At 40.8% G+C, this 24,571-nt stretch overlaps 1 protein-coding gene across 1 annotated transcript; it reads left to right on the forward strand.

Annotated features, from left to right (window-relative positions):
• The first annotated feature begins 1,720 nt into the window (after window positions 1-1,720).
• Window positions 1,721-2,752, forward strand: FOXB2 (forkhead box B2). Its single transcript, XM_069002227.1, has one exon. The coding sequence runs from the start codon at window positions 1,721-1,723 to the stop codon at window positions 2,750-2,752; it is 1,032 nt and encodes a 343-aa protein (XP_068858328.1).
• Window positions 2,753-24,571: the final 21,819 nt, after the last annotated feature.

Here is a 24,571-nt window from a genome sequence, read left to right on the forward strand (position 1 = left end):
AGCGCTGCTGCAGCCGCCGTACCAGAGTGGTACAGGCACCAGTGGGGTCTGACCTACCGCACCAGCCTGGAAGGATGGGCTAAAAAAAGGTCTTCCATATATAGTTTTTATATATAGTAAGGCTCTTTCAACCTATTTGTTTATTTAGGCAATAAAAGTCGGACTAATAATTTTAAAGCTGACACCTCTTAACAGTATCTCGCGAATTGAGCTCTGGTGGATGCTGATGTTGAACAGTGTTTCTTCCAACTCTAGCGGCAGCTAAGCGAGCAATCTTCCCTTTTTCTTGCTCAAATCTACAGCCTACTCGCTATAACGCAGTACGTTTGGAGGATAGATACGAATTGTTGCACTGTTCATTGATTCCTACTAATGAGCCAGTCTAAACCAACACTGGCGCTAAGCAGCCCGTCTCTAAGCCTACAGATGATGCTTTGACTGGTTCTTTACGGGGTTTCTGTGAGCCGCATCGTGGCGAGTAGCAAGAATTGACCATAACGATTTGGAAAGGAGAGTGTAGGATTTTTTGCATCTCTCTTGTTTTTGTGCTAGTCTTTGCGTAGCTTCTTAGACAGTGACAGGAATGATATGAAACGATTTCAAAGGGCCCGTATTTCCCGCTTGCTGCCTCGCGGGGCTAGCTAGAGGGCCGTTTCTCCAGGGTGCTTGACTCGATTTGCCATGGGGACGAGGAAAGACCTGCTCCCGTTTTCCATCTCCCTGTGGTGCAGACCCCTCGGTGGGCCTTCGCACCTACTGCTGGAAGCCGGGCTGTGCGGGAGCGAGGGGTCAAGAAGGAGGAGAATGGATAGAGGGGGCTATGAAAGGGGTGGAGGGAAGCTGGAGTGGGAGAGGTGGGAGGAGGAAGCTTCCTGCTCGGACCGCTGTTCCCTGCCCTATGGAAAGCGGATCTCGGTCTCATACGGAGTTTCCTCAGCCCCCTGGCTCCACCTCACCCTGATGAGGGGATGTGAGTGAGAGGGGAGTCGGGAGCCGCTTCTCGCTCCTTTTCCATGAGACGCCAAGTCCCCAGCGGCTGTCATGTGATAGCAAGAGAGCAGGAACTGCGGGGGTCTCCCGACTCGGGCACCATTACAAAACCGCGCCAGAGCGCACAAGCCCCGCCACAGCGGCGGCGGTCGCCGCCCCGCTCACCTCCTCTCCCCGCCGACTCCCGGGGCTCGCCTCTGCCGCAAACTTTTAAGGGGACACTGGACTGAGCGGTGAGAGGGATGTTTTTATTTCTTTCTTTCCCGTCTCTGCAGAGGTCCAAGGTAATTTCATGCTGTCGAGCCCTTGGCGCCTGAGAAGCATCAACTCCAGCCGAGTGTGCCAGGCGGCAGGGGGGAAGCCCGGGAGACTCAGACGCCTCCAGGAGAAAAGCGGGACGCCAGCGGGGGCCGGGACCCCCCTCTGGCACATAGCCCCCGAGACCTCACGGCCTGGGCGGCATCTGTCTCTCCCGCAAGCTGAGGGACGGCGAGGCAAGCGTCCCAAGGGGAGAGGCTGCCGGAGGGAGCGGTGCACCGAGCTCGCTGGCCGGCCACGGGGCGGTCGCTGTCGCGTGTGGCCCGGGCTGGCGGCGCCCAGGATGTAGAGGTGGCGGCGGGGCAGGGCAGTGAAGTCCCCGGATCCCAAGTCCGCCGTGCGCGGCACTGAGCGGTGCCCAACCCGGAGCAGCGGGATCGTGCGGCCGCGGGAGTGCTGTGGCGGGGCGGCGATGCCCAGGCCGGGGAAGAGTTCGTACAGCGACCAGAAGCCGCCCTACTCTTACATTTCCCTGACGGCCATGGCCATCCAGCACTCAGCCGAGAAGATGCTGCCCCTGAGCGACATCTACAAGTTCATTATGGAGCGCTTCCCTTACTACCGGGAGCACACCCAACGTTGGCAGAACTCCCTCCGCCACAACCTCTCCTTCAATGATTGCTTCATCAAGATCCCGCGGAGACCCGACCAGCCGGGCAAAGGCAGCTTCTGGGCGTTGCACCCGGACTGCGGGGACATGTTTGAGAACGGCAGCTTCCTCCGCCGCCGCAAGCGCTTCAAGGTCCTGCGCCCCGAGCATCACCTGCCCGGCGGCGGCGGAGGGGCGGGCGGCGGGGCGGGCGGCGGCGGTCCCGGCAAGCCCCCGGTGCCCACCTCGCACATGGTGCACTACTTCCATCCTCACCCACCGCCGCCGCCTCCCCCGGGCAAAGTGCCGGGGCTGGCGGGCTCCGACGCGGCCGTGGCTGCGGCCGCGGCCGCTGCCGCGGTGGGAAGACTGCCGCAGTTCTCGCCCTATGGGAGTAGCCAGCCCTCGGGCTTCAAGCATCCCTTCGCCATCGAAAACATCATCGGCAGAGATTACAAGGGTGTGCTGCAAGCCGGCGGGCTGCCGCTGGCCTCGGTTATGCACCACCTGGGCTACCCGGTGCCCAGCCAGCTCAGCAGCGTGGTGAGCTCCGTGTGGCCGCACATGGGGGTGATGGACTCCGTGGCCGGTGTACCCGTGTCCCCCGACTACGGACCCTTCGGCATGCCCGTGAAGGCGCTCTGCCACCCGCCGGCACAGACCATGCCCGCCGTCCCGGTGCCCATCAAACCGGCGCCGGCGTTGCCCGCTGCCTCGGCCATCCCTGCTCTCACGGTCGCCGCCTCGCAGATCTGCCCCGCCGCTTCCCCGGCTGCTGCATCGCTGCTGGAACAGACCGCGAGCAACAACCCCGAGGGCAAGAGCTCCCTCCACTCCGTCCTGGTGCACTCCTAAAGAGCAGGGGGTCGGGGGGAGAGAGGTCCCCAGGCTTCCGGAGAGAGGACAGGGGGATTCAGGGCATGCGTGCGGAAACCCCATCGATCTCATGACTATACCCCTGCTGGTGTCTGTGTCTATATCGTGTACGATCAGATTATTTGAGAGCCAGGTCGCAGGTAAGATCTTTTATCGTCGTTAAATGTCATTAGTGGCGGAGAGGCGATGTGAAAAATCACAGCCGAGGCCAAAGGGGCTGGCTTGGAGGAAAGGGCCGAGAGCGAAGCTCTCCCTGCCACCCCGCCGGCCTGAGGCACGGGGCGGCCATGGAGCCTGCGCCCCCCGCCGAGCCCCTATCCCGGGGCAGTCACCCCGGAGGCCCCAGGAAACCCGAGCTCGAGGGGAGAGGTGCTGCAGTCGGCCGGCGACTGGGGAGAGCAGAAGGATAAAACCTCTGCTGAAGTCTCCCTCTTCCACGAAAGACAGGAAACCTCTGCTCCACCGTCCTGTAGATCTTGTTACGAAGAGGTGGGCAAAGGGGTTACCTTAGACTCTGGCGAGCTCCGAGGCCCCAGGACGTGTAACGAGAGTACTCGTTAAACAGCTCGATTAAATAGTGGGAATTTAAGTGACAACGGCATTGACGGCGAAGGGTTTCTCTAACTAACGATCACTTGCGTTTCCCCTTCACACTTTTATAATCCATCCTATAGTACCTTAGGAGGGACTGAAGCGTGACCTGGCCTCTCAAACTGTGTGTGAGTGTCCGAATTCCCTAGTTTCTCATTAAAATACGACGAGCACGGAGATTCGTAGATTGTGCTTTTCACATCACCTTTCACCGCTCACAGACACCACTATTTTGAATGTGTTGCTTGGCGTTTCTTCCACCTAAATGTGAACACAAAAACCTGCGGGGGAAAGGGGAGGGCGGGGAGTGAAAGAGGTGGGGGGAAGTCGGGGAAAACAGCAGGAAAATGGTTAAAAAGTTATTCGGGAAAAGCACTTTACTGAAAACAACCTTCCGACAGACGAGAAGTCTGTGCAGAGGGATCAGAAGTCGGATATCACAAGTCAGAGAGCGACGTGCTGGGCTAATGATTCCCGGCTGGTTTGTGTGTGATTGCTGCCGTACCCTGTCTGCCCTGCTGTACACCAATGCTCATTAAAGCCAATCCATCCATTTGCTTCTGCTGGTGCTGCTATTTAAAACACTCGCCTTTCACATTGGTTAAGAAACGTGTGCTCGTACCATAAGTTTTCGCTCCCTTCCCCAAAATGACAGAAGCATCCAAAAGTTTTCTCGGCGGCAAGACCAGGGGAAGAAAGGGAAAGAAACCTCTTACAGGTAAATTGCCTGCTACGGAGGCACTGCCCGCAGCTCACGGGCGAAGAGCCGGCGTTCGGGCGTGAGAAGAGGGCACCGCCTCGGAACCCGATCCCACTGAAGGCAGTTGTAGTTTTGCCAGTTTCAGTGTGTGCTGGATGGCACCTGCTTCCTGGGTGTTATCCCCTCATACCGGCGCACCTACTGCGGCCCGAGACACCAGGTCACAGTCCCCGCCCCCGGGGAAGGACATCCTGTGACAGGCTGAACCTTCTTGGTGCCACAGAAATTTGCTAAGAAAAGTGCCGTCTGTCCAAAGTTTTCCCCACACACACTCGTGGGGTCTGCTCGACCACTTGAAATTCCCCTAGAACTGTTGAATTTCCAGTTGTTCCCTCTGCTCTAGGCGGGTTTGCACCTTAATTTCAAAAATTATAGAATTCCTATCGCCTAAAAGTAGTACTAATAATGTTATGCTAATTAGACACATATCAGTATCATGGTTTGTGAATCAGTCTGGAAGGGGAGTTGCCTCTAAAGTATTGCAACCAGATAAACTGAAACAAAAGAAATCATTAAAAAACCCCAAACAAACAAACAAAGACAAAGAAAAAAGGGAAAGTACTTCACATTTTCTTTATTCTGTTGTTTTCCATGTTAGGCAGGGATCCAATTTGATATTTCCACTGCTAAAACCAAGTTGCTCATAAAAAAAAGCAGTCTGCCAAATAAATCATGAATAGCCTTAGTCGTATATGTATTTAAATATATTCCACTGTTCTTGATGTAACTGCTATGTAGGACTCCAAAGCACATCTTAAGGAATCTGAGTTTTCCCCTTACATCAGTCAAAGGGGTTAGAGGGATGGAGAATCTGGAACAGTGGAAGAGGTAATCCTCCTGGGAGTTATTCAAATGGTTCTGGTCAGTTTTAAGATTCTGAATTACCTTCTAAATTTCTTTGCGGGAAAACTTAATTTGGTGTGAGAAGGCCTGTCTGGCTGCCGCGGCGAGGTGTAAGCAGAGGCTTCCGCCGCCTTCGCCCCCGGGCAGTCGGGGCAGGTGCTACGACAACAGAGGCAGGGCACCCGGCGCACGGGGCTATCGCGACGGGAGGAAGCCTCTGGTCGGGAACTGAGGGCCGGTCCCTCGCCCATCGCCCAGGGGGACACGCCGGGACGGCGGAGTACACGGGGATTTGTGGGGTACCCAGCGAATTGTGGGGGTGCACAGCAATTTGCACATATGGGAGCTGTGCAGCAGGTTTTCCCCACCACAGGGGCTTTGGGGCGTGGGGAGTTTAGCCCATGAGTCACTCGCCCAGATGGCCTAGCGTGACTCCCAACGCGGTGCCCTACACTTTGTAAGAACTAAAGATATTTTCTGTAGCTTGTACAGTGAAAATTTTAGGGGGTTAGAACCTGTTAATTTCAGATTATCAGAGGGGAGGGAAAATTAACTATTCAAGTAGTATTTTCTAAATAATTTATACATCTATTTTTCCTTATTCTTATGTACTTCATCTCTAAACATAGCCTTTGTAATGTTACACACATTTTGTAACAACAACCAACAATCCAAATACATAAACAAACCCAATCCCAGTGCTGCTTAAAACCAGATGATAGTACAAAATGTAGAGAAATGAAATAGTACCATTTCCTCCAAAGTGAAAAGCAGGTGTAAACTGGTGAAGGGTAAGATTTTTCACTTGACAAATAAGATAGGGAAACAGCCTTTTGTCAACTACTGGATTTTGTCTGTCTGCTATACCAGTACCCCTCATGCAGAAACAGCTCGTCTTCAGATTAAAGTGCACATGTGTTCTGCACAGAAAAGGCACCTGAGTCTTTACTAAGGTGGGTACACGGTGTGTGTTTGGAAGTAGAAGACACAGATGCAAGGAGGAGAAGCAAGACTAATCTTCATATCATCAGACTGCCAAAGGTAGAGAGGTAAAATTTAGTACTAGAAGAATGGGGGCCTAAGAAAAGGCATTCATCCCACCGCAGTATGCTTCTGGTTTACTGTGGCTAGCTAATATAGTGATTGTTATTTCTACCTATGGGAAACTATTCCTAACCAAGGCATTGCTTTGTGTATTTTAAGTCCATAGGGCATGCAAATCAAGAAAAGCAAATGCAGTAAGACTCTTAGAATTAATGTGGCTTATGGTCTAAATATGATAGCAGTGTTTCAGTGGCTATGTTCTGATCTCAGTGATACCTGCTATGCTATAACAACCAGAGTTATAACTGAAATTCTGGACTCCATTGATCCAATTCTGAAGTCTCCCCCACAAAAATTGATACAGCAAATCCGCTTGGAATTTTGCTGCTGCTGCTTGTGGTATCAGATTTTTCTCTTTATTGTAAGACTTTATTTTAAATCATTATCCTTCAAGTCTGTTTTAAGATACAGCCATCCCTGTAAGTGCTGGAAATATGTAATAGTTTTGGTTTTGAAAAGCGGATTTTCACCTCAGCTTCTGGAGTTTTGCTAAATATATGGTTAGATTAACCATCTTTAGTTAGACAAACCAGGTTTAATTTTAGATATCTATTGATAAAGACAAAAAATTACAGCCTACAAGCCCCTATTCTGGATATATATAAGTATGTAACTTGTTTGTTTAAAGAATCAGTGATCCTGCCTCTTTGCTTATACAATGTGGTCACTAGCACAGCCCATGAAGAAAAGCCTAATAATTAGAGCACTCAGAACCCTGAAGGAAACAAGTTCAAGATTATTTCAATTCAAAAGGATTCAAACTCACATCTGTATACCAAAAAAAGGTCAGCTGCAAAATGGCACATGGAGAGAGTTATGTTATACAGCAACAACCAATGTAAGGCCCATGAAGTGTCAAATAAGATGCAGGGCTTGGATGCTTCCCTAAAAAGGCAGAGTCCATTGTAGAAAACAGATTATGGATGGAAAGAGGGAAGGAGGGATAGGAATAAATGCCAAATTTTCAAATCAGAGTGCCAAAGGGACGGGTGTTGGGTGTCCCAGGAATTCATAGTTGTGGTATGCAGAAGGTGACTTACAGTCAGGAAAGTGATAAATGTTTGCTAATATTAAGTCATTCAGACTAACAAAAAACAATGGCCAAGAAATTCGGAATTGCTGAAAGACATGCACACTGAGTTACAGGATAATAAAATGGAAAGTGAAATTCATTATTGACAGATGCAAACTGCTATGCATGGGGAAAATAATTCTGGTTTTATATACATATCGATAGGTCATAAACTTCGGATTCTTAGGAAGTTACAGTAGATAGCACTAAGAAAATGTTGGTTTATTAGTCATTAGCTGTGAAAAAAGAAAGATTATTGGTGAAAGAACAGAGAACATAACAGAGAATACTATGTCCCCCTTTAAATCTAAAGGAAACAGGAATGCACCAGGGAGACCTGCGAGTTCCTCACACATGAAATATACCTAAGATACATTGAAATGGTCAGGATACATAGAGAATCAGATGTGATAATCAAAGGTACATCTTCTGAACCAGTAGCAATTCAATAGTCGAAAACTTTTCAGCATGGAAAGCAAGGATATAAAGAGATCTAAGACACAAATTTACAAAACTGTGAGACACCTGGAGAAGGAGGCTGAGGCACACTTGCTCATTCTTTCTCTTAATACCAGAACTGGGAATCTTCAGAAGGGTTCAAAGCAAACAGAAGGATAGGATACTTCACACAACACACTACTGAATTCATTGTTCCAGGATGTTCTGGGTGTTAAGATTTTACATGCCTTTTAAGAACAAGTAGAAGATTCATGTAAGATCACTGAGAATTGATCCACAAAAACTCACTATCTCTTGCTCACATTTCCTATGCTAATAATATATTTCAGAAAGTATTGTGACATACTTTTCCTGTCCTACTCTTTCTAGAGCATCCATTACTTTTTGGAGACAGCACACTGGGATAGATGAACATTTGGGGTCACATATGACAATTGTTCTTAATCAAAGAGGGGATCAGGATTTGTGACTTCCATTTGTAGCTAAGGGTCCTGAATGAAAGCAATTCTTTAATGTGATTTCAGTGTACAATATATGAAAGCAGACTGGATGTATGCAGAGATGCATTTGCAAAGAATTCAAACTCTGAAGGCTTATGCATATGTTCTTTATGAAAAATATTTTAAATGGTTCAGAAATGTAAAAATTCCTCATTTCAAGGACAGTGCTGCATGGATTGGAATAATTTGCTTATTTTCTGGTGAAATTAATTTAAACAATTAAAAAGTTTCTGCATGAGAGACTGAGCTCCTTTTTTATATTATGCCAGCATAATTGACACAGTAGGCTGCTTATAGGTACAGATTTAAATGATCTCTAAGATGGAGAAGCATCTCAGACACCTGTGTCCTGGTACTGTCATAGTGGCAAGTCTATGCCATGCATGTCCAAAGCACCCATGGTGTTCTAGGCATTGGCAGAAGTGTCAGTTTATTACTTTTGTCTCTATTTCATTGTCTAGTTACAGGACCAGTGAAAAGAAACAGCTTTTTGAAGGAGGAAATAAACAAGTTCTGACAATGGAAAAAACAACTCTAGTACTGAGTTTCACAGAGTATTAAAAGATATGTTTTACTGCATTTGACATCCAGAATATACCATGGTATCTTGTAATATTTTCCTAGACGTCACACGGATGCTTAATCTACACTGGGAGAGGTAGTAATTTCCAATGAGATACAAGAATCTGTTTTTAAGGCAAAAGACCTGGGAGAAAGCTGTAAGTTCACACTGCATGGACTGTTTTTATTAAGTATTGCTTATTAAAATAATTATTGAACAATAGATATTAATGGCAAAATGATGGCCAGTGATACCCCAAAGTTTTAGGCCAGTGTCATCTTAAAGCAGTCATTTGGAAAAGTAAAAACAGCTGGATATTTCTTATCAGCTAATCATGCACCTTACTGTTGAAAGGGAGGTTTTTGGTAGAACACTAGTGAGTAAATTATTAGGCAAAGAGGTCTTCCACAGGTAAGGGACACTGATTTTTATTATCAGTCTTCAATTTGACAAAAAATAGGCTTTTAACTCTGTGTACTATACAACAAACTCCCAGTGCGGATCAGGTCTTTCTTTGAGGATGGTCTAAATAATTTGAAGTTCAATCAATTATTGATTCTGGATAGAAGTGCATAGAGAAAGAAGGAAAATGTATTTTCATGTATTGCTTGCACTACTGAACTGCCACTGGAAAATGATAATTTGCTGAAAAAAATATAAGAGAAACCTTTTAGTGTAATTGTAGTAGCCATTTGTGGTTTATGGAATTGTTGTTTTATGTGGGATGTGTGATTTGGATTTATCCTCTCCTAAGTCTTGAAATCAGGGTGTTTTTAATCCCTTTGTGGTCTTTTGATTGTGCTTGGTATGAATTTGTATCATAACCGATTAGTAAATACGCAAATTATTGTGATACTTCATATGCTTAATAAAATATATGGTTGAAACTGGTAGGTGCTTACATCTTTTTAAACTGATTATTACAAGCTTTCCTGGTATATATAGAAAAAAATGCAATGCAATATACAACATTGCAAGCTGATTATTACTGTATCTTTAGAATTGAATGGGACTGTTGGCATAAGACCTAGAAAGAGAATCAACTTATTGCTTCCTCAAGTATTTTTGATAGAGATAAAGAAAAAAACCATAAAAGGATGAGTATGATACTTCTCCAAAGTGAATTACACCAATTACATGAGTAAAACAGATAACAAGTGAATTGAGATCCTTACTAAGCCTCTGCTGTCCTTACATTATAGCTGTTTATAAGCTTTCTTAAAAATGGGAAATGCCCCGATTTATTTACCAACTTTCAACTTCATTGAAAACAAACAAACAAACAAACATGTTGAAAGCATGGGCTTAAATTTGCGGCCAAAGTGCATATTGCTGCATATTTTACATTTCAATATATTCACTGCTTTGTAAAGGTGTCTCTGTGTCACCAGCATATTTCATCTGCAAATCTCCAGACAAATGAAGAGAAAATATATGGACAAACATCAGTGTATTAGGCTGAGGAATTCTAAAGGAAAGAATAACAAATAATAAGCATAAAATGGGGTTAATATAACATGCAGGCATCGAATGCAAGCTCCCACGAAAAAACTCGATGCTTTTCTCTGGTAACCAATTTTTAGTGAAAATGCAGGCAGTGTAACAACCTGAATACTGAACAGAGCTTCAGTAAAGAGCTTGGTATGATGGTGCCTGGCAAATCATCAGTGTAAGTTGAGGAGGACTAGACCCTTGCACAAAGGCTGACTGTACACTGAAATAGTGTGAAATTAAGTAACATAAATTTATGCATTTTAGGTCGTGTAACAAAGATATCTGAGGAGACTTGCCAGATACAAGCAACTCAAAAGGTTCTCTTTACTAACAAATAAGCAGAAAACTCATTGAATATGCAGGAATATGAATGAGGGCCAAGAAAAAAATTGGAAGTTCTCATGGATCCATAATACCTTTAGCATACCTTTAGCTCTTGTCATTTCCATTTTCTTCCTTACTTGCTCAGTACTTTTAAAATTTACTCCTCTATTTATTTACTACTCTGAGTTTTGTTCATTTCTTATTGTGAGCCCAGCTCCATGGTGCCAACCTGTATTCTCTGAGTTTGAATTTCTCCTAATTTCTCCTTCAATATGAAATTCCCTATTTCTTGTGATATGGTATGATTTTATGCCATTTTTTCAGTTACAGAAGCACTACAATTTTTTCAGGGCAAAAATTTTTATAGGGAACTTAAGTCTGCTGTCAACAGATTCAATTTTCCAATGTGTCTGAGAAGCATCACAAGCATACATTTCTCCCAGGCAGGAATCAGAAAACTGTTGAATTCAACCACATTCCTCTGATTTGCTGAAATATAAAATTGGCTTCCTATTTAGACAGCCATGAAAAAAAGTGGGACCACACTAGTGGCAGTGATTCATTGTCATCAGAGAGGTATTTTTGTATGTTCCAGCAGTTTTCTGGTACTCCCAAAAGTGGTGAGTGGGGATTTTTTTGAATTAATGGCAGGAAAAGGCAGAAAGGCATTTGTCACTAGGGGCTGTTAAGAGTGTATCTTTCTTACACTAACATTTTTGCAAAGACGGTAGCTGCAAGGCTCTAGCAAGGTTTCACTCTCTTCTCCTGGGGAAAACTGCCTCTTTGGAACAACAGCCTGAACTTCTTCATTCTGATGTCAACAGTCCCTGCCTTGGGATTGTTGTGTGCCTTTTTAATTCAGAGCATTATAGTATCATCTACTGTTGCACAATTAATTTAAGAAAAACAAAATCTCTGGCACTTTTGTGTCATACAAGAAGGAAATTTTCAAGTCAAGAAACCTGCACCAGCACAGGCTGAAGTAAATCAATGCTGTCATACAGGTGAGAAAATATCAATTGCCCGTAAGATACTTTTTTTTTATTTATCAGTGTTACCAAAAATACTACAAGGTCAGTAAAGAGAATTTTCTTTTAATGGATCCCCCTTTCCTTACTTACATTTTTTTCCCCAACAATGCTGTCACAAGAAAACCACCAGATTTGAAATGCCAAAAACTACACTAAAATCTAAGAATGTTGGACATTTATGTAGGAAGTTCCAAAGATTGACGAGGCTTCATGAAATGTAATACTTCAATCTCAAAATTTTGGAAGGCCATTTTGGAATAATACTTAGAGATGATATGTCAGAGGAATTAGAACTGGGCATGAATTGGCTAATTAGTAGAGAAAGATTCACAAGTAGTACAGACATAAATTCGGGTCTCTCAAAGGATGAAGTTGTGTTCAGTGACTTTTACTCCATCAAAATTAACAAGGTCACATTGAAGATTACTTACAAAATTAACCTTTGTTTCTGTTGCTGAAGATGTTTTAACTTTTCATGTTTCTTTGATTTTAAAATTTCTCATCAAATATTTAATAAGGATACTGACATCAAGGTGATAATTCTCTCAGTAGCCACAAAAGACTAAGAGAAAGGGTTGATTCATGCAGTTTCCATTCATGTCTTTGGTGGATATAGTGGAAGGGAAGGATTCAATTATTTTGACCCAATATAGCCAAGACATTCAGAGACTTCTTTATGGTACCAAAACTTTTTAATACTGTTTTTATATGTACAAGAACTCTCCTTTCTAGCCCACCAGGCCAAATGAGGAAAACAGCGCAGTTTCTTAGGGAAAAGCACCATTATAACAAAAGAACAGGTAAAAAACAAACCAAAAAATCAAGCTGTAACATTTTAGTTTCTTGGGAACTTGCAAGTCAGATGAGAAGTGCATTTTTTTCAGACTAGACACTCAGAGTGTCACAGGGTCCAGTCAAGATTGAGTTGGATATTTTCATGCTAGATGGAGTTCTAGAATATATAAAAGCACTACTTCCATATTTTACAGAGAACATAAAGAAAACCTGACTTTACTTAGATAGCTGGTAGGACAGACAGAGACTGTATCTAAGCCTCACAAATACTGGTTCAAGCCCCACCTGCAAGATGCTCTTCTCTTTCATGGGAACAGCCCTTCATTTTGAAACTTTTCTCCTAATTAAATGCCCAGAAATGGATAGATGGAAACAACTAAAGGTTGATCAAGACATCATTGTGTTCATGAAACTCTGGTGTAGTTGCTGGTACCTGTCCTACTTGGAAGAAAGCAGTGATAAATATCCACTTGCACTCTCATGCAAATAAGCTTTGGGTACCAGCACTGCCTCAGAGATGGTCTGAATTCAGGCAGATTTCCTCTTTCCTTTGAGTCCTATCTGAGCCAAATATTTTAATTTTATTACTGAGCTAAGCTAGATAATCAGGTCTTCTCGTCCCTTTGAGCTCTGTGGTTTCTAATTAGCATGATCCCTTTTCCAAGTGCTATGGAGCTTTGGCTCCTCGGAAGAACTGCCTTATTTTGCCTTGAGGTCCTGATGCTTGCAGATGGCAGTGCCCAGCCCCAAATATGGATTTATGGATAGATGTCAGATTTCTGTTGCTTTGAACCTAACCCATTTAGGCAGCTGCTTTCCGCTCTAGAACAGACACTACTCAGTTCTTCTTGGTCATGCAACTATTTATTCTCCATTTTTCTGTTTACCAAATGTTTCTTGCTGCCATACATAGCAGTGATAAAAAACAGGAAAATAGGGGCATGAAAGTTCCATGGAAGATGTAAAGGATGCTGACAGCTTGTTAAATATTCTATCAGGGTCTCATTCTAAGAATTTCCATTAATTGCTTTGTCATCAAAATGCTTAGGGGGACCCTAATGATCACAAAGGATTCAGCTGGACCACCCAGAGCTGCAAATGGGAAAAGAAGCCTCAAGGGCCTCTTCTAGGATTAAAGTTACTCCCACTCTAGCATCTTGAAAATATTCTACGAGGGGCCTTCCCACCATCATTGAGCAATGAAAACCTTTCTTTGTACTTATCCAATCACTTTAGCACCACTGTGCTGCCTGGAAGCCAGACCGGAAGAAAATATTCACCTGTAAGGCTGACTTGACAGAAGTGTTATGTCATAGCAGTAAAACCATTGGAAAATACATCCTAATGGTTTCTGTATGCTGGTGAGATCTAATTAATATGCTACCTACCTACAGAATTAGCATTTATTTGTATGTCCTGAATCATGAAGAAACATTCTGTGTCTGTCAGGGACTAATTTAGTGAAGATGCTAATTATGGCCTTCCATTAATCTTGCAGTAATAAAGCCTCCCATTCAACAGGAGTATCCAATCTTAAAACTTTTACAAATGAAAAGGACAGGATGAATTTAGTGACTTAAACTCAGTAGGAGAAAGGAGAAATGACCTCACAATGTAAAAAATAAGGCAGGCAGGGAGCCGGGGAATTGGCAGTAGAAGTTACGTGTAGCTGGATACAACTATAAAAGAAAGAAATTAAACATATTATAGCCATCAAAATATGTAGCTAAATGGATTGTACATATAAAGCCAGTAAAAGATCAGATTTTTGAAAAAGAGAATTCTGTTTTCCATCATAATTCAAATTAAGTGAAACATATTTGTTCCAGTACTTCTATAATAACATAGCCATTTGTCTGGAAACATGTACATAAGAGAGATAAAAAGTTCTAACATAATAAATACATTATTTTAAAGTTATGGTCAATACACCTCTGAGAAATCTTCCCCCAACAATGGAGTAGAATTGAATATGATAAAACTATTGTAAATGGTGGTCTGATGCTGGAATTGAGGCTGTGATGAATATCAGGCATATGGTCTATTACTTAGTTTTTATGTGGTTTGTTGCATCTGATTGTCCATAGTTATGAACTGAAAACCTGCTATGTAACTCTTCTGTTAGTGAATATGTGTAAAAAGCTGAATATGCAGGGCAAAGAGATGACCATATGGCAAGATCATAGACTGTACAAAAGGCAAACATTTTTTTTAGTAGCTGATGTCCATTAATTTTTACAGCAATTGGCTTGCATTTTAACCCGGACAATTGCACTTGCTTTGGCCTGTTGAGAGACTGTTCAAGACCATGATAGTTGCTTCACTGTTACAAGAGTAAGAACTATTAATGACATGTTTTGGAGATGCTCACATTAAAACAAAAGTCTTCTTTACTTCGAAGCATTGAAAATGTACATTTTTATGAGGTAAAAATTTCCATTGACCTCAATTTTTAGAGATGATCATTTCACCACATGAGAGAATATTTGAACGTAAGAAGAATCCCTCACAGAGAGGGATCAGTTTCTAAGTACAAAAAGGTGATAATTTTGCCCTACATCTTAAATCCTTCTGTAATTCCTAGGCAGAGTATTGGCTTTATCAGAAATGGAGTGTTACATGCACAGACACCAACAATGTATGGTGACAGTGTACTCTTAGATGACCTTGTATTTTAGTATTCCCTTCTTGATTCCTCATGTATCATGAAGTAGATTTCCCTATAAGTAGGTGAAACAGGTTAAATTCTCATTAAAGGCCAATCCACCCACAGGCATAATAGCATTCTTCAATTAAAAGAAAGACTTAACAAACTAATTGACAGGACAAAGCTTTTAAAGCCTACATGCAATCTCTTAGCACATTTAGGAAGATTATGGTTTAATGTACAACTCTTTGGCTTTTCTGAAATATCTTCAGTGCCTTGCCGAAACCTTCCCCCCTCCTGCACCTGGACCCAAGCCCATTGTGCTTTAAGGAGGGTTATTTTGGCTTGAAGAGAAGAGGACTTTCATGACTTCAAACATGGACATTAGATCAAGTTTTTATCTTCTCACATAATCCTGTCTTTGATGTCACCAGGCTGAGGCCTCTTGGAATAGAAAGAGAAAGCTGTGAAAAGAGGCCCATTTAATTTATACATTTAAGTGCTGCTGTTCTAATTCACCAGAGTAGCATTTTCATTGTTTTCTGCTTTGCATCCTAAAGGCAGGCTTACACCAAGCAATTATGAATGGCTCTTCTGAACAAATAATTGAAATTCACTAGTTGTGGGATATGGTTAAACAATGTCAGGATTGGAGATGCGAGGTCAAATATATTCCCATTGGCACAACTGAAGTTACAAGCCCCTCTTTTCACTTGCCTTGAAGGATGAGTATTTGTAACCACTTGTTTTAACATCAGCTAATCAGGTAAGCTGCATGATACAAAGAGCAAACATGAAAACGATATTTTGCATTTGTCTTAAATCCGGAACAGTTGTCTTGAGTTAAAATAACAAATCCTGAGAAGGTGGTATGGAAGAATGCTTTGCAGCATGAAGACTATCTGATGAGAATTAAGCTGGTAAAGATACACAACACTTACAAAACCCTCCTCTTGAAACTGCAGTAAGGAGACAGCTGTAAAAATAGCAATTGATTCTATGTGCAAACACCTCTGCTGAATAATTCCACCAAGTTATTGGTGGAGCAATGGCTCTGTAATTGATTATCCTTCCTTTACCTAAAAAAGAAATTTACACACCTGAGGGATTGTGAGACATTATTTCTGCATAGTTTACCTTGTAAAGCCAATAATTTAGTCTTTCACAAAACAACTAGCCCCAAATTATCCACAAAGAAATGACCCACATTATTTTCTAGTTAATTTTGTAATGTACATTACAAAACAGTAGACTTTTGTACGTATCATAAGAAAATAAAAACTCTGCATGCGTGTGCACGTGGACAATGGAAGTGTACCGCAGAAACAAAAATCATGACATAAAACACATTATCAAGATGAAAATTGAATAGACAGGTCTTTTTGTTTCATAGACTCACTAAAGGAGTGGATTCACTAGAATAAAAACAGGATAATCCAAATGTAAAATGTATATACCGTCACGATTCAGAGATATTTATGCGTATCATTGCCATGAGCCAAAACCAGAATAATTTGTTCTTCCCCTTTCAACAAAATAAAATATACAGGATAAAATTTACATATTGTTTTTTGCCTTACCAAAGGCATTGTGCCTGTTTCACAAAAATACACTTGGTCCAAAGCAAAGTACTGCTAATTCAAGCCATTTGAAACTCAAAAACTCTTGTCTCCCCCACAACTACCAAATCTTTCTCTTTGCCTTTTGAAGGTATGAACTGCCAAGTTCAGTCCTTCTTTTTAACAACAAAGCTAAAACTTACTTCTCTTTGAAACACAATCTGATATGGATCATATTTACAATCTCATCAATTCGAGAGAACAGAGTCCATAAAGGTACCCATTACCATTACTGGAATTTTTATACTGCTGCTCCTACTACCACTTCTCACCACTGCAGTCCCAAAACTTTATCTTAATCATATGTTTAAACATCATGTAGACTAAAGCTTCACACTGACAGTTAGTGAGTTTGAAGCAGAAAATCTTATTTTTTCGTATAACTCCTTTTTCCAGTATTTAACATCTATTTTATATCATCAGCACAAATAAATATTATCTAAAGACTCTCATCCATGACACAATTACATATTATTTCCCATTTTACAGTGCCTTTTATGGCTATTAAAGTGTATTTCAAGAGACATGTTCTTTATTTTTTTTCTGCTTTCTAGAGTGAGGTTAACATGAGTTATACTCTAATTTGTGTTTATTAGTGGGTTATGATTCTGACTGCATCCCCATGAGAAACATTACTGACTTCCACAAGTACCTTTCTGATAATCATAAAACAAATATTGAACAATGAGGAAAGCCTAAAAAATCCCAACAACCCCCGCGCCCCCAGAACCCAACCAAAGAAACCCCAACCCACAAAAAAAAAAAAAAGCTGTCTAAAACTGAGGAATGTCTGTCTAAATACAACCTAGATTCTATGCTGTGTCACTTTCTGTAATCTTTTTTGCTGCTGTGGTTTTAGATGTAAGAATTATATCGGAGCACTGTCCCATCTGTGCCAGTCTACGCCACCGATTCCAAGACTTTTGGAACAGAAGGTTAAAAAAATTCCCTACAATAGTCAGAATAAATAAAACTCGGGGCAAAGAAATGTCATATCTCTGCTGCTGTTCTTACTGACATCAGTCCCACTGACTTCACCAGGAGCTGGATCAGTCTTTTGTTTTGGTGAAAAACTCTAGACCTGCCAGTTCTACATGCAGGGTTGCTCATATGCTCTGCATTTCTGGCACACAGTCACAATTGCCTAGGGATTGACCATATTTTAGTAGATTAACCACTCAGGATAAGGAGTAGAAATATCCGTTCTCAGTAGGTATAGGAAAACATTAGCATCAGCATTATATTAGTTCATTAGACTATCCAACATCATGTTAAGAAAACAATATAAGTATCGTATATAGAGATATCGTTTATTTAATTGTAATATATGTGATTTCATGAAATAATTTGATTAAACAGTAGAATCAAAATTTCTGCAGGTACTGTAACACTACAATACTTGTGAGTGCTACAAGTGGCTGGAAACCACTTCAGAGTGGTCCAAGGTCTGCACTTCATCACACATGGATGGCTGTCCAGGGAATGGATGAGTGGATGGCAGAAAATGTCCTGTCTTCTGAATTTTCCTCTGAGCAGAGGAGCATAACTGGGAACTGCTAGTGCGTCCACAGACTGCCTCCTTTCGCTCTTAATGGGTGAAACTGTCACTTGTTTCTTGGCCTCAGGAAGATTGTTTGTTTCTGTCACATGCCCTGGCTGCTAGGAGATGGTGTTAACAATATAACCCAGTTTGGAAATCTTTTGTCTAGTGGGGAAGAGGTTTTGGGCCACAGTTTCTATGCACATAAAAAAAAGGATCAAAGTCCTTAAAGACGGAAAGTGTTAGGACTGAGCACTTTGCTGTGTCCCTTCATCTGGCTGGCCTAATTTCTAGCCAACAAAGTTTTAGTCATCTACGGAACGTCTTAGTGCTATATGTAGCAGGGGACAGCTAATAAACAGCATGTTCTATGAAGACAAGACATTTCATTCGCCTTAAACAGGAATCAGTCTTGTGCAGCCTGAGTAAATGCTGTATCATGGAGCTGTTGGAAACCAGGACGCACACCACCTCCAGCCACAGAATAAAGAAATGGAGTTTGACACTTAGTCAAGACTGGCTCTGTTAGGTATCTTACCGAAGGACTTTGATGTATCTCATCATAAAGCAAGTATTTTCTGTGGGGGTGCCAGACAGCTAAATCCAGGGCTCTGGATTCTGCTACCTGACCCAGGCATACTCATTTTTCTGTGAAGCTAATTCTGCCTATGTATATTTAAATAATACTGAAATACTTATACCTTGCCATAATTCACTCCATGCTCTTTTTCTTCCAGCATACATAAATAAATAGATAAATAAAGATAAATAAAGACATGCAGTTAGAAGTCATAATACCAGTAAATATTGAGCAGAAAATCAGTAGTCCTATTTGGGTGAGGACTGAAAAGTTAGGCTGCAGTTATCCAGTCATATTTTTCTCACTTTGTGCTATTTATTTATGACATGAAAAATCACCTACATGCAAGTATGAGTATACTGGTGGAGCATACAGGAATTATCACTTCCAACAGTTCTTCCAACACAACAAAACTCACCTCTGCAGCTGTAGTTGCTGGAACCTTCTTTTAAATTCATTTATCTCTGTCCTTCCATCCAGTTACACAGTAGGTCAGTACTAGACCAGTAAGGGTAATCTATACTTTTCAGAACGTTGATTCATGACCTTTAAAAGTGATTTATTTGAGGACAAAATATGGTACACAGGGTCATTAGATGCTTAGATGGCAGCTCATGCCTATCTTACACAATTATAAGTGGCTAAAGTAAATGTTATCAAGGGAGAGTTTGACCCCAGGAAATTATTTCTTTCTGACTTGCAATCACTCTTAGGACTGCATATTTTCTGAACTGTCCTTGACTAACATTAGAGTCAGAATTTTTTTACATAAGTTATTACAAAGGAGAGATCTTACATCTTACAAACAGAATAAAGGTGGATGCACTAATGATGTTTGTTTATCTTTTGAAAACGCTTCTTAGCATAATGTTCATCACATTTCCATAAAAGCAGAGTGGTGATGATGTGATTAGATAGTTAAGATACTTTGTCATTAAAATGATTCTATGAATAGAATAAATAATGACAACTGGATACCTGAGAGAGCCTTGATCTGAAAAATCTGTTACCTATATACAGATATCAGAAGGGGCATAATAACAGATAAACTGCATAGCATTTATACAAATAAAATATATCTGTAAGTTATTTAAAAATTTAAAATTAAAACTGATTAAAAACTGCCATAAACCAAATTTTCCAAAGTGAGTTTTAGAGGTTATGTGAATGTGGGTAGAGTTTTCACAGGCAGGGAGATATAATTGTGACTGGGAAGAATTGGGAAGTTGAAATACAATGAATATCTGTGCTTGTGAGCACTGGCAGAGTGGAAACAAATGGGAACAATATAGGGAAAAGAGTAAGCAAAAAAAAGGTTTGAGATTTGATATAATGGGAGGGGAAAGAGGGAAAGAAAGCGAAAGAAAGCAAGAGGGCAAGCAAGAAGAAGGAAGGAAGGAAGGAAGGAAGGAAGGAAGGAAGGAAGGAAGGAAGGAAGGAAGGAAGGAAGGAAGGAAGGAAGGAAAGAAGGAAGGAAGGAAGGAAGGAAGAAAGAAAAAGAAAGAAAAAGAAAAAGAAAAAGAAAAAGAAAAAGAAAAAGAGAAAAAGAGAGAAAGAGAGAAAGAGAGAAAGAGAGAAAGAGAGAGAAAGAGAGAAAGAGAGAAAGAGAGAAAGAGAAGAAAGAGAAGAAAGAAAGAAAGAAAGAAAGAAAGAAAGAAAGAAAGAGAAAAAGAAAGAGAGAGAGAGAAAGAGAGAGAGAGAAAGAAAGAGAGAAAGAGAGAAAGAGAGAGAGAGAAAGAGAAAGAAAGAAAGAAAGAAAGAAAGAAAGAAAGAAAGAAAGAAAGAAAGAAAGAAAGAAAAAGAGAAAAAGAAAGAGAAAAAGAAAAAGAAAAAGAAAAAGAAAAAGAAAAAGAAAAAGAAAAAGAAAAAGAAAAAGAAAAAGAAAAAGAAAAAGAAAAAGAAAAAGAAAAAGAAAAAGAAAAAGAAAGAAAGAAAAAGAAAGAACGAACTTTGAAAATACTGAGTGTGAGGGAATGACAAGTTAGATATGGCCTGGAAAGGAGTTTCAAAGTCAGCAATAAAACACAGAAATCATTGGTCAAACCCATGTTGTCCCCATGGGATTCACTGCTGGGACAGTCACAGGATAACAATCAAGCCTTCAGCAGACTTAGATTAGTACCCATTTTAAGTAAGACAACATCATAAATATGATAGAGGATGCTTTTCAAAAGGGCAGACTCATGAAGTCAGTAGTGGAGACTGCTGAAAGACATAACGTTCATGTACATCACATGCTTTTAAACATATGACCCCAAATACCTATGGGAAGTCATAATTAAAATGTGGTCTTTCAAGTCTTTCACTCATACAGATTACTTTGGTTTCACAGATTTATACACTGATGAGATACATGTGTCTCTAGTTACAGTAGGGATATGAAGTGAAACGAGATGGTTTTCAAATGGTCAGGAAAATTTAAATTCTTCATTTTTATGCAAAAATACACAGTAGAGCATTCTCTAAATTTGAGGGATTTCAGAAGATTTTGGTCCCAAACACAGTTGAGACAACTTGAACTGAACTCACATTTTGGTGTTGAAAAGCACATCACAAAACGAATAAAACACAGCCTAAATGCTTGTGACTGAGAAAATTCTCCCAATGTAGGTAAATTTAGGTAAAGCAATTTCCAATTGGATAGGTCAAGTCCCTGTTCTAAAATATTGATATTAAGAAAGCATTCTAGTTAAAGACAATATACAGTATCAATTCACTACTTTCATATTAATAACATCTTAAGAATTATTAGAAGTTACATGAAAAAGAAGTTGCAGATTCCAATTCCCCTTACAGTTAAGAGTCTGGCTCTTATAAGGGTTCTAAAGACTGTATTTTTATCTTCATATTACTGTTGGCTTATCTTAATACATATGAGAACTAGGTGAAAATTTTTCAGTTTTTTGTTTTCAAAACATCCCATATGTCAACTTTTGTAGGAATGGCAAAACAATTTATTTTGAAACTCTGCAAGAGAAAACAAAGTTTTGTGTGAGCAATGGAAGCACTAAAGCCGGGGCACTACTGATTTTCTTCCTACATTCTCTAGAGCACGTGACTGATATGTGCACTCAATTTATCTTTCAGTTACCATGAACCATCCAGCTCTTTCAGTTTCGTATTTAATGAAAGTCAAAGCCATTTCATTGTTTTGAGACGTATCATTCTCTGTAAAGGTGAAGGCTTGAAGGGAAGAGGAATTACAGATGGAGAGTCTGACCGTACAATTTTTTTAGGTATTTTGTGAAGGAAATTAGAGAATAAAATGATAATATTAATGTAACCAGTACCACACAGCCAAAGACAGTATGGGAACTATTTCAGATTATTAGCTCATCAGTGGATGAGATTTTATTGATTCCATGTATGGTCCAATACTGGAAATTGTGGACCAATTATTACTTCAAGGCCCTTAGAAACACAAACTAATTAAAACATACTCCCCATTTGTCAATTCATGGACACACACACAGAGAAAAAAACCCCACAAAACTGACAGATTAAACCTTGATTACAGTTGAAGTACAATTTGCATTGATGTTTATGAGTTCTTTGGCTAAATAAAATCAAATTAAATTAGACAGTCTAGTAAGTCTTACTTGGAGTAAATCTTAGAGACTAAGGCTAGATTATCTTTATTTAAATTGATACCAAAGAGTAGCTACTGCATTTGAAAAAGGGTAATAAAGCTGTTGAGACAGTCCATCTTGAACATAGGATCCTGCTTCTAAGAACAAGAGATTGTATAACATACCATGAATAAATGCACTTTAAAAAAAGTATTGAAAGATTGACATTAGTTCTTATAAAAACTGATAAATATGAATGTGAAAATGAATAAAATATAAGGTCATCAGCAGCTTACCCTATTTTATGAACTTTGATCATGTAATAGGGTTTGCATTTGTTTCTCAAATCTGAATGGAGATGGAATTCAAGATAAGATATTAATCATAATTAAACTGACTACAACAGGTCTATGCCAGCAAATTCTTAACGACAACAAAGAATGCTTAGCCATAATGAACTGCTTCATTCATTAATTTCCTCATTAAGAGGGCCTCCAGTTAATAAGTTCAGTAAAAAGTTGATATAATATTGTATTTGTATTCTCTTTTTTATCAATTTCTACTTCAGTGGTATATTATTTGGAAAATGAAATAAATAATTTAAAACATATAATTGCTTGTATATATTCATATAGTAATTCCCTAAGCAATGCGGTGTTTATAAGCTGTCAGTGTGCATATTAATTTGTCATACCCACCAATCTCATGTTCATTTATTTACTACTATTCATTGAGAAACAGATTAAAAAGGACATGCTGCCCCTTCTTTGAAAGTTTTAATAAGGCCAAGTAGGCCAAACAGTATATTCCAATTGAATCCTGCTGGTTGCTAGGACTTGAAAATTACTCATTATTGTTCTTAGTGATTTAATATGTTTGTATGCATGATTATTTATGAATACATGTTAAGTGCCATATAAAATAACACTTTCTCATTTGAATATTAAAATGTATTAATTGTTCAATATGTACAGGCTCATAGGAACTTGTTGAATACCATTAATTAACTGAAATTTGTGTCATATTGATAAAAACTGGTGATGGCCCTGTGTAGATTAAACAAAAAATGAACTAAAAATAAACCTTCCTTTTCCTTGTTCTTCTCCTCTTCCCTCCTTCTTACCACTTCTGCTCTTCCACCCTTCTTACCAGGCCCTCGTAAGTACCTATATGGCTACTACCCAGAGAATTTAGTAGCTGAGCTTCTGTTTTCCAAAAAAATAGCGGCACACACACATTGCACATAAGCAAGGAAAAAAGCATACTGTTCCCGCCTTTCCCAAAAACAATCAGAATCAGAGAATTATTCAGAAAAGGCCATCTTGAGATCATCACGTGGAACCTACTGCTCAACTAGTGTTGCCAAGAGCTTGTTGTCCAGGACTGAGGCCAGCTGGGTTTTGAATATCTTCACAGATTAAAACTCCACAGCCTCTCAGGGCAATCTCTGCTGGTGTTTGGCCATCTTCACAACATAAAAATACTTTTATGTTCAGAAGAAATGCCATTTTTTTGAAATTTATGCCTGTCGTCTTTTGTTTTGTCAGTGGGCACCAGTAAAAGGAGCCTAGTTCCCTCTTTTTCATTCTCACCCATTTGTCATTTACACACATGCTTAAGATCTCCCTAAGCCAATCTCTCCAGGCCTGGTCAGTTTTAGCTCTCTTAGTCTCTCCTCACATGAAAGATGCTCCAGTCCCTTTATCACCTTCTAGACCCTGCACCAGACTCACTCCAGTATGTTTGTATCTCTTCTTTACTGGGGAGTCCAGCACTGCACCCAGAACTCCAGATGTACCTCACCAGTGCTGCCTAGAGGGGAAGGATCACTTCACTCAATCTGCTGACAACAGCCAGCCTACTGCAGCTCCAGAGGCTGTTGATCAACTTCAGCTTGGTGTCCACTGCCCTTCAGGTCTTTTTCTGCAAAGATACTTTACAGCTGAACAGCCCCGAAAATATCCTGGGCACGGGGATGCATTTCTCTCAAGAGGCAAATCTTTCTATTACCTCCTTTTACACATCATGAGATTATTCCCAACCCAATTCTCCAGCATGGCAAAGTCCCTCTGATGTTTATGCTAATCCTCCCAGTTTTGCTTCCTCTGCAAACTTGCTGAGGATGCACTCTGTCTCAATGCCCAGGCCATGGATGATATGCTAAAAAGTACTGGCCCCAGTATTTTCCACTGTGTAAACCACTAGTGACCACCATCCTTTGGGCTTGGCCAGTCACCCTGTTTTCAATCCATTTCACTGCCCACTTAGCTAGACAGTACTTTGCCCACTTCTTTATGAGGATGCTACA

This window comes from Aphelocoma coerulescens (assembly GCF_041296385.1).
Source record: "Aphelocoma coerulescens isolate FSJ_1873_10779 chromosome Z unlocalized genomic scaffold, UR_Acoe_1.0 ChrZ, whole genome shotgun sequence".
NCBI lineage: Eukaryota > Metazoa > Chordata > Aves > Passeriformes > Corvidae > Aphelocoma > Aphelocoma coerulescens.

What these genes read in the sequence shown, in the direction of transcription:
- FOXB2 (XM_069002227.1), top strand. Translation starts at nt 1,721, where the DNA reads ATGCCCAGGCCGGGGAAGAGTTCGTACAGCGACCAGAAGCCGCCCTAC.